Raw genomic sequence first — 11,253 nt, 5'->3', positions numbered from 1 at the left:
CCTGTAAATATGGCTGATTGCACCTGTAAGCCACATCACCATTAGTTGGAATTACTTTATAATGCTACAATCTCAACTTGCTTTAATCATAATTCATGCCATTTCGAAAAAGTTATTACTCAGAATAAAATATGGTATAATAGGTCATTGTGCAGGCAGTAACTGATTTACATGATATTTCCATCTTTCACAGGTACTGCTTCATTTATTTATTTATTGTAGCAATGCTCTCAATTTTAAGACATTCTGGGATGTTGAATGCTATTATTTTATTAAAATTTTTATCTTGTTTTATTGCCTAAATAAGTTTTTATTAGTTTTTATGTAAACATAAATATACATTTATATTTTTATCTTTAACATTTCTGTGGGATGAAGATAACAAAAAAAATTATTGATGAATAAATGCAGTCCCCATTAGAAAGGCAAGGAGGGTCCATAGTGTCCTATCAATTTATAGAACGATTCTTTGTAAAGACAGGGAGATTATAATTTCACTGTACAAGGCAATTGTAAGATTATATTTAGAGCACTGTCTCCAGGTAGAGATGGCATCACTTTGTTCAAGTGTCATCTGTTAATAAACTGATATCTGATTAACTGACATCTGATCTAAACCCAATTCACAATACTTTTTTGACGTGGGGGATAGCATTAGTAAGGGCACATGATGCAAGAAAGCAAGCTTATATAGCATCAGCCAAAAAAAAAAAAAATCATTCTCATTTCACCCATCCACTCGCTCCAAATGTTTGTCTAGTTCTGCCTTGAATCTATTTAAGCTATCGACTTCTACAATAGATGGAAGTTTCTTCCAGCAATCAACCACCCGCTGGCTAAAGGCAAACTTCCGCACATCTATCCTACAACTGTCTTTCCTCAATTTGAATTTATGCCCTCTCATGTGAATATTCTGAGCAAGAGAAAGAATCCCATCAGCATTGAGCATGCTCAAACCATTCAAGGCTTTATACACCTCAATCAGATCACCTCGCAGGTGCCTAGTCTCAAGACACTGCAGTTTGCAAAACCTAAGCCTTTCTTCTTAAGAGCAACACTTTGTTTCATTCACTAATCTTGTTGCCCTTCCCTGTACTCATTCCAGCAGCTCTACATCCTTCTTAAAATGAGGCCTCCAGACCTGTATACAGTACGCAAGGTGTGGCCTGACCATTGCTTTATACAAAGGGATAATCACCTCCTTATCCCTGCTAGAAAAATTCCTGTACATCATTGACAAGACACCATGAGCTACTCTTGCAGACCATCTGCACTGCTCAGAAAACTTCATATCTGCCTGCACAATTACCCCCAGATCCTTTTCATTCTCTACCATTGTCAGTGTGGTACCACACAGTTGATACGTTACTCTGGGGTTACTGCTTCCCATATGCAGTACTTTACATTTGTCAATTTTAAACTTCAGTTGCCACCTCTCAGCCCATCTGCTCAACCTTTCTAGATCCCGTTGCAGCAGCATACTGTCATTAGTGTCATTAACAACTCTGTTGACCTTTGTATCGTCTGCAAACTTGGACATTAATGCTATCTTTTTACACATATGTTCCACCTATCCTTTTTACATAATGCTATGCAAAAAGGATAAGTGGAACAGGACCAGGGTATGTCTGCCAGGGACAAAGGATGATGACGTTGTAGAGCAGATATCATCTTTTAAGGGCACAAAAGGTGATATTGTTGTACATGTTGGCACTAATGATATTAAGAGTAGGAGACTGGCAGAATTACTTAACAAGTACAGGTCACTGTTGAAAAAAAGCCCTGAATTAGGGTTGAATTTGAAAGTGTCTGCAATTCTGACCAAACACGATAGGAGGGAGTATATGATAAGAGCCTTGTCAATCAATTCGGCCCTGGAAAGGTTGTGCAAGGCTCAAGGGGTAGAATTTTTTTCAGCCTGGTCTGTACTTGTTAACAGGAGAGATTGCTTCTACAGGGTTGGGATACACTTAAATAGAAAGGGTGCAAGAATATTGGCTGATGCTATCAAGGCAGTGTTAGGTGGGTCGGAAAACTGCTAGCTTGGGACTATTAGTCCTTGTATCCACAAGGACTAATAGATTAACAGTAGCCACTGGCAGAGGTGAAAGTGATTCTTGCACTGCTTCTATTGGAATGAGCAGCCGCCTGAAAAACAAGATGCAGAGTATTTCAGAGACTGCTGGGAGTCATTGCGGTACAAGTAAACACATGGGTTGTGTAAGGGTAGCTAAGAATAGAAACAGGTGCATGTATACTTGCATGTACACCAATGCTAGGAGTTTGGTAAATAAATTTGATGAATTTGAGGTATTGCTCAAAACATCAAAGGCAGATATTGTTGGGATACCAGAGACGTGGTGTCACCCAGATATAAGGAATTCACAACTGGAATTTGAGGAGTACAATGTGTACAGAAAGGATAGACAGGATAGGAAGGGAGGAGGAGTTATGCTATTAGTTAAGAAACACATAAAATCCAAGGAAGTGAAGCCAGTCGACATCGCTGGACAGTGCAGTGTCGAGTCAGTTTGGTGTGAAATAAGCATTGGGAGAACAAAATTTAGAGTACAGTGTGTTATAGGCTTAATGACTCTGATGCGTATAATAAGAAACTGTACACGGAAATACAGTGGGCCAGTAAATCAGAGTTTTATAATGTGGGATTTTAATTTCCCAGATATTGACTGGAATTTGTGGATTGGTCGCTCACACACTAGCAAGGCTTTTGTGAATTTATTGGATGATTGTTTTCTACATCAGCATGTTCGGGAAGCAACTAGAGGGAGTAATACTCTTGATCTGATTATCAGTAGTGATTCTTCATGCATTAAGAATCTGCAGATAAAGGAACCACTAGGTAGCAGTGATCACAGTGTGCTGAAATGGGATTTACTCAAAGAGGTAACTACCATCAGGGGGTAAAGGGAAGGGTTTTTGCTTTCATAAAGGCCACTACAGTGGTCTGAGACAGTATTTAAATTCTATACGGTGGCACCAACTGATGATGTTACCAAAAGCAATTTCAAAATGGGAGGCATTCAAAGAATTAATCTTAGAAGCTACTAGGCTTTACATACCAACTAAGAAATATTGTTCAAAGTTTAGGCCTAAATGGATGTCAGATGAACTAATGAGACAGGTGGCAGAGAAGAAAAATGCATGGGATGCATATAAATTAATGGGTGACATGGAAGCCTATGATAGATATAAGCTAGTCTGTAACCAGGTCACAAAGGAGATTAGGCAGGCAAAGGAAGATTATGAGAAATGCAAAGTGCTGTTTTTCTTTGCATACTTTGCAAAGAAAAACAGCAAAGAATTCTTTACCTATGTAAACTCTAGAAGGAAAGGGATGAATCAGATTGGTCCACTGAATATTGATGATCCTGCTCAGGTGGCTAACAAACTAAATGAGTATTTTGCATCTACCTTCACACATGAGGAGTTATTCAGGGAGGGGTATGCCAGAGGTGAATTAAACTCTGGAAGTGTGCTAGATGATTTTGTAATAACTGAGAGGAAAGTGGAGGAGAAATTGTTGAAGATAAACATAAAAAAGGCACCCTGGGTGGATGGGATCTATCCAATTATATTAAAGGAGGCAGCAAAGGAAGTATGCAAACCCTTAGCCATAATTATGAGAGTTCCCTTGGACTCAGGGTAGGTACCCATGGACTGGAGATGTGCAAATGTGACCCTAATTCACAAAGGAGGATCAAAGGGCGACACAAGTAATTATAGACCTTTTAGTTTAACTTCTGTTCCAGGGAAATTAATGGAGGCACTGGTTAAAGATAGCACTGCAGGATCATCTAGACAAGACTTCAGTTATAGCTTGGACACAGCATGGTTTTGTTAAGGAGAAGTATTGTCTAACCAATTTGATTGGATACTATGATGTGGTTACAAAGCAACTGGATGCAGGGAATAACTTTGATATCATATATTTGGATCTTAGAAAGGCTTTTGATACTGTTGCACATGGAAGACTACTGCGCAAATTGGAGCAGTGTGGCATTGGAGGCAAATTGCTGCTATGGATAAAAGGATGGTTGATTGGGAGAAGACAGAGAGTGGTAATCAATGGACACTGCTCTTCGTGAACTAATGTTATTAGTGGAGTCCCTCAGGATTCAGTGTTGGATCCATTGTTGTTTTCTGTATTTATAAATTAGCATTAGCATTAGCATTAGTAGAGGCATATGATGCAAGAAAGCAAGCTTATTCAGCATCAGCCAAAAAAAAAAAAAACCCTCTCCCATTTCACCCCTCCGTTCGTTCGAAATACCTGTCCAGTGGAGCTTTAAATTTGTTTAGGCTATCAACTTCAACAACAAGTGATGGAAGTCGGTTCCACCAACCAACCACCCGCTGGCCAAAGGCAAATTTCCGCACATCTATCCGACATCCGTCCTTCCTCAATTTGAATTTATGCCCTCTGAGGTGATTATTCTGAGAAAGATGAAGAATCCCATTGGCATTGAGCATGCTCAAACCATTCAAAGCCTTATACACCTCTATCAGATCACCTCGCCGGTGCCTAGTCTCCAGACTCTGTAATTTGCAAAACTTAAGCCTTTCTTCGTAAGAGCAACCCTTTGTTCCATTTACTAATCTTGTTGCCCTTCTCTGTACCCGTTCCAGCAGCTCTACATCCTTCTTGAAATGAGGCCTCCAGACCTGTATACAGTACTCAAGATGTGGCCTAACCATTGCCTTATACAAGGGAATAATCACCTCCTTATCCCTGCTAGAAAAATTCCTGTATATCATTGACAAGACACCATGAGCTGCTCTTGCAGCTCGTCTGCACTGCTCAGAGAACTTCATATCTGCCTGCACAATTACCCCCAGGTCCTTTTCATTCTCCACCACTGTCAGTGTAGTACCGCAGAGTTGATACATTGCTCTGGGGTTACTGTTACCCATATGTAGTACTTTACATTTGTCAATGTTAAACTTCATTTGCCACCTCTCAGCCCATCTGTTCAACCTTTCCAGATCCTGTTGCAGCAGCATAGCGTCAGTAGTGTCCTTAACGACCCTGCCAACCTTTGTATCATCTGCAAACTTAGACATTAAACTTGATATCCCATCATCAATATCATTCATAAACACCGAAAACAACAATGGACCCAACACTGAACCTTGAGGAACTCCACTAATAACATTAGTCCACGTTGAGCAGTGTCCATTGATTACCACTCTCTGTCTTCTGCCACTCAACCATCCCCTTATCCATAGCAGCAATTTGCCTCCAATGCCACACTGCTCCAATTTCTGCAGCAGTCTTCCATGTGCAACAGTATCAAAAGCCTTTCTAAGATCCAAATATATAATATCAAAGTTATTCCCTGCATCCAGTTCTTTTGTGACTACATCATAGTATCCAATCAAATTGGTCAGGCAAGACCTGCCCTTAACAAAACCATGCTGCGTCTGAGCTATAACTGAATTCTTGTCTAGATGATCCTGCAGTGCTTCTTTAACCAGTGCCTCCATTAATTTACCTGGAACAGAAGTTAAACTAACAGGTCTATAATTACTTGTTTCAGCCTTTGATCCTCCTTTGTGAATTGGGGTTACATTTGCATATCTCCAGTCTATGGGTACCTCCCCTGAGTCCAAAGAAGCTCTCATAATTATTGCTAGGGGTTTGCATACTTCCTTTGCTGCTTCCTTTAATATAACTGGATAGATCCCATCCACCCCAGGTGCCTTTTTTATGTTTATCCTCAACAATCTCTCCTCCACTTTCCTCTCAGTTATTACAAAATCATCCAGCTCACTGCCAATGTTTACTTTACCTACATCATTCTCCTTCCTGAATAACTCCTCATGCGTGAATGTAGATGCAAAATACTCGTTTAGATTGTTAGCCACCTGAGCAGGATCCTCAACTGTTGAACCATCAATATCCAGTGGACCAATCTGATTCATCCCTTTCCTTCTCGAGTTCAAGTATGTAAAGAACTCCTTTCTGTTTTTCTTTGCATCCTTTGCCAAGGATTTTTCGTAGTCTGCCTTTGCCTGCCTAATCTCCTTTGTGACTTGGTTACAGACCAACTTATATCTATCATAGGCTTCCATGTCACCCATTAATTTGTATGTATCCCATGCATTTTTCTTCTCTGCCACATGTCTCATTAGTCCATCTGACAACCATTTAGGCCTAAACCTTGAACAATATTTCTTAGTTGGTATGTAAAGCCTGGTAGCCACCAAGATTAGTTCCTTGAATGCTTCCCATTTTGAGTTTGCTGTTGGTAACATCATCAGTTGGTCCCACTGTATAGAATTTAAATACTGTCTCAGACCATCATAGTCTCCTTTACGAAAACAAAAACCCTTCCCTTTACCTCTGATGGTAGTTACCTCCTTGAGTAAATCCCACTTCAACACACTGTGATCACTGCCACCTAGTGGTTCATTTATCTGCAGGTTCTTAATGCATGAAGAATCACTACTGATAATCAGATCAAGAGTATTGCTCCCTCTTGTTGCCTCACGAACATGCTGATGTAGAAAACAATCATATTGATGATGGTATATTAGGCTTAATATCCAAGTTTGCGGACAACACGAAGGTTGGCAGGGTTGTTAAGGACACTAATGACAGTACGCTGCTGCAACAGGATCTAGAAAAGTTGAATAGATGGGCTGAGAGGTGACAAATGAACTTTAACATTGACAAATGTTAAAGTTCATTTGTTACTGTGGTTACTGTTTCCCATAAGTACTACATATGGGAAACAGTAACCCCAGAGTAACGTATCAACTGTGTGGTACCACACTGACAGTGGTAGAGAATGAAAAGGACCTGGGGGTAATTGTGCAGGCAGACATGAAATTTTCTGAGAAGTGCAGACAGTCTGCAAGAGTAGCTCATGGTGACTTTTCAATGATATACAGGAATTTTTCTAGCAGAGATAAGGAGGTGATTATCCCTTTGTATAAAGCAATGGTCAGGCCACACCTTGCGTACTGTATACAGGTCTGGAGGCCTCATTTTAAGAAGGATGTAGAGATGTTGGAACGAGTGCAAAGAAGGGCAACAAGATTAGTGAATGGGATGAAGGGTTGCTCTTATGAAGAAAGGCTTATGTTTTGCAGATTACAGTGTCTGGAGACTAGGCATCTACAAGGTGATGTGATTGAGATGTATAAAGCCTTGAATGGTTTGAGCATGCTGAATGCTGATGGGATTCTTTCTGTTGCTCAAAATAATCACCTGAGAGGGCATAAATTCAAATTAAGGAAAGCTGTGCACTATAACTTGTGCACATCTATCCTACAGTTGTAGGATAGATGTGCACAAAGTTTGCCTTTAGCTGGTTGGAAGATGATTCGTGGAACAAACTTTCATCTTTTGTTGTGGAAGTTGATAGCCTAAAAAAATTTAAAGCTGAGCTGGACAGGTATTTGGAATGAAAGGAGAGTTGAAATGGGAGTGTGTGTTTTTTTTTTTTTTTTTTTTTTGTCCTTTTGGCTGATGCTGCATAAGCTTGCTTTCTTGAATCGTATCCCTCTACTAATGCTAATTCTAATGCTAATAACAAACCCATGCTATGTCCGAGCTATAACTGAAGTCTTGTCTAGATGATCCTAAATTGCTTCTTTAACCAGTTCCTCCATTAATTTCAACTGGAACAGAAGTTAAACTAACTGGTCTGTAATTACTTGTGTTGCCCTTTGATCCTCCTTTGTGAATTGGGGTCACATTTGCACACCTCCAGTCCATGGGGTACCTCCCCTGAATCCAAGGAAGCTCTCATAATTAAGGCTGAGGGTTTACTTACTTCCTTTGCTGCCTCCTTTAATATAACTGGATAGATCCCATCCACTGCAGGTGCCTTTCTTATGTTTATCTCCAACAATTTCTCCTCCACTTTTCCCTCAGTTATTACAAAATCAACATTAATTCACATCTGGCATTCCCCTCCCTGAATAACTCCTCATGTGTGAATGTAGATGCAAAATACTCATTTAGTTTGTTAGCTACCTCAGCAGGATCATCATTAGTTCAGCCATCAAATTAAGTGGACCAATCTGATTCATCCCCCTCCTTCTGGAGTTTACATAAGTAAAGAACTCTTTGCTGTTTTTCTTTGCATCCTTTGCCAAAGATTTCTAGTAATCTGCCTTAGCCTGCCTAACCTTCTTTGTGTGACTTGGTTACAGACCAGCTTATATTTATTATAGGCTTCCATGTCACCTGTTAATTTATATGATAGGCTTCCATGCCACCTGTTAATTTATATGTATCCCATGCATTTATATATATCTCACACAATGATAGGAATGCATTCTGTTTCATTCTACCGTCTTGAAATGGCTGCTACTCCAAATACAGGTACAATATGTCTGAAACTCTTCTGTTTAGCATTAGCATTAGTAGAGGCATATGATGCAAGAAAGCAAGCTTATTCAGCATCAGCCAAAAAAAAAAAAAAAACCCCACTCCCATTTCACCCCTCTGTTCATTCGAAATACCTGTCCAGTTGAGCTTTAAATTTTTTCAGGCTATCAACTTCAACAACAAGTGATGGAAGTCGGTTCCACCAACCAACCACCCGCTGGCCAAAGGCAAATTTCCGCACATCTATCCGACATCCGTCCTTCCTCAATTTGAATTTGTTTACAGTCTGATCAAACAAAATTGACAATACTTGATTTATAAAACAAAATTATCTAGCTACACTAAAATTATCTCTTCGTTGCTAACTTCTTCTGAATTGACATTATCCAATAAATTGAAAATATCTGCTGAATCAGAATCTGATTCACTAGAAAAATTGCCATTTCTGAATTGCTGTGAAGCAATTCAGTAATGGAATTGCTGTTATAAGCATTTTAACATTATGATAATAGTTTGTGTTACAATAATCAATATAATATAAAAGTAACTATGATAACTATTTTCAAAAGAAAAGCAAAACCATTATATTTTTAAATATATTTAAAAATAATAAAATGACAAAAGCAAACATTCAAATGCTAGTCAAATAAATCTTTACCCATGTAATCACATGAAAGTAGAGTATTATAGTGTTGCCAAATTATGATTAATTATGATTACGCAAAAATTAAAAAATGCATTTTATAGCAATATCACATAACACTAGTTTAGCAGATATTTGTGCCTAAAACAAAACTCAAACATCAAAATGTGTTTTGATGTTTCAGTTTTGTTTTAGGCACATGTTGGGTCCACTGTTTTTTTTTTTATATATTTATCAATGATATTGATGAAGGTATATCAGGCTTAGTATCAAAGTTTGCAAATGATACAAAGGTTGGTAGGGTTGTTAATGACAGTAATGGCAGTGTGTTACTGCAACAGGATCTAGATAATTTGGGCAGATGGGCTGAGAAGTGGCAACTGAAGTTTAACATTGAAAATGTAAAGTACTACATATGGGTAGAAGTAACGCCAGAGAAACGTACCAACTGTGTTATACTACACTTAAGGAGGTAGAAAATGAAAAAGACCTGGGAGTAATTGTGCAGTCAGATATGAAGTTTTCTGAGCAATGCAGACAGGCTGTCAGGGCAGGTCATGGGGTGTTGTCAATGATATACAGAAATTTTGTTAGCAGGGAAAAGGAGGTGATTGTCCCTCTGTATAAGGCAATGGTCAGGCCACGCCTTGAGTACTGCATGCAGGTCTGGAAGCCTCATTTTAGGAAGGATGTAGATTTGCTTGAGCGTGTACAGAGAAGGGCAACAAGATTGGTGAGGGGGATGAAGGGATCCTCTTACCAGGAGAGGCTTAAGTTCTGCAAACTGCAGCAGCTGGAGACTAGGCACCTGTGAGGTGATCTGATTGAGGTATATAAGGCCTTGAATGGGTTGAGCACGCTGAATTCTGATGGGATTCTTCCACTTGTTCAGATTACGAACTTAAGTGGGCATAAATTGAAATTGAGGAAGGACAGATGTAGAATGGATGTGCGGATATTTGTTTTTAGCCAGTGGGTGGTTAATTGCTGGAACAAACTTCCATCTGTCGTTGTGGAAGTTGATAGGTTAAATAAATTTAAGGAGGAACTGGACAAATATTTAGAGGGGACTGTTTTGTAATTTTTTTTTTTTTTTTTTTTGGCTGATGCTGCATAAGCTCATACGCCTGCTTTCTTGCCTCACCTGCCGCTACTACTACTACTACAACATACTGCATATGAGCAAATCAATGACCGGCACATTTGCCTTTACTACATATGGACAAATCAGCCAAATGGGTTAGAAAAGACTTAACCATTGGGGTTAAGAATTAAATGTAAAGGATGCTATCTAGTCATTTGTTTACATCTGAGCAAATTTAGCTCCTTTAACTTTCAAAAACATGTAGCATAAATCATTTAGCTAAACTTTTCTCAACAACTGTTACTCCCTTGCCTAATAAACTACAATAGATTAGTGGTTACTCTAAATACAATAAAATGCATATTGATAGTAGATAAGTTTGAAAAGTCAAACTCACTTGGGTAAAACATATACCAGTATCCACTGCTGAGGTGCTATAATTGACACAGCTGTCTACTACTTGTATCTAATTCGAAAAAAAAAAAAATAATAAATAATAATACAAAAATTATTATTATTATTAATAATTTTAGAACCAATTTTAAGCATCATCTTGATTTTCTAAATGGGTTAGACTTAAAACAGATTATTTTTTTTTATAATATAGCATGTTTCACCCATTTATGAATACAAGTTTTAAGAAAAACTGAAGCTTTCATTTGTTATAACCTTTTCGTTTAGTTGGGATAATTTTCTCTCTCTTTTGCCCACACAGAATGTAGCAATTATTCTTCTTAAACCAAAGTAGTACTTTCAAGATCAAATGCATCACTGCTAACTAATTTCAGTTACTACTATATTTATTAGCACTGTTAAATATTCTACAGCCAACTGTGCTTTATCAACAAAATGTTTATAGTTTAGTAACCATGTGAGCTAGAAATCTTAATGCAAATAACTAACTCTAGTTATTTATTTGGAAAAACGCTGTAGGATGAAGAGGTTATTGCAGCAAAGAGCATCGGATTGGTGGCTACCAATATACCATTGACTTCAACACTTACCAGAAAACTAATACTGAATCCATTACAATTTTTTTTTCTGCCTACTTGCTTGAAATAATCTCATTTTCAAATCTGTGCTATGATAGGATAATACCAATCATCCTTATGTATAAGAAAACTGATGAAGATCAGATCAGATTATTATAAATTTCTGTGTACT

General features: G+C 38.3%; 1 protein-coding gene across 1 annotated transcript in view; it reads right to left on the bottom strand.

Moving 5' to 3' along the window:
* Window positions 1-11,253, bottom strand: part of LOC150086642 (BAI1-associated protein 3-like) — a 478,827-nt gene that overhangs the window by 58,751 nt on the left and 408,823 nt on the right. Inside the window, exon 23 of the mRNA XM_090372214.1 lies at window positions 10,487-10,555. Within this exon, the coding sequence (XP_090228340.1) occupies window positions 10,487-10,555 (69 nt within the window). The remainder of the gene's footprint in view (window positions 1-10,486; window positions 10,556-11,253) is intronic.

Source organism: Mastigoproctus giganteus, chromosome 4 (genome assembly GCF_048544385.1).
Source record: "Mastigoproctus giganteus isolate SK-2022 chromosome 4, ASM4854438v1, whole genome shotgun sequence".
Taxonomy (NCBI): domain Eukaryota; kingdom Metazoa; phylum Arthropoda; class Arachnida; order Uropygi; family Thelyphonidae; genus Mastigoproctus; species Mastigoproctus giganteus.
The sequence above is the reverse complement of the archived record's forward strand: the minus strand, read 5'-3'. Positions and strand labels throughout refer to the sequence as shown.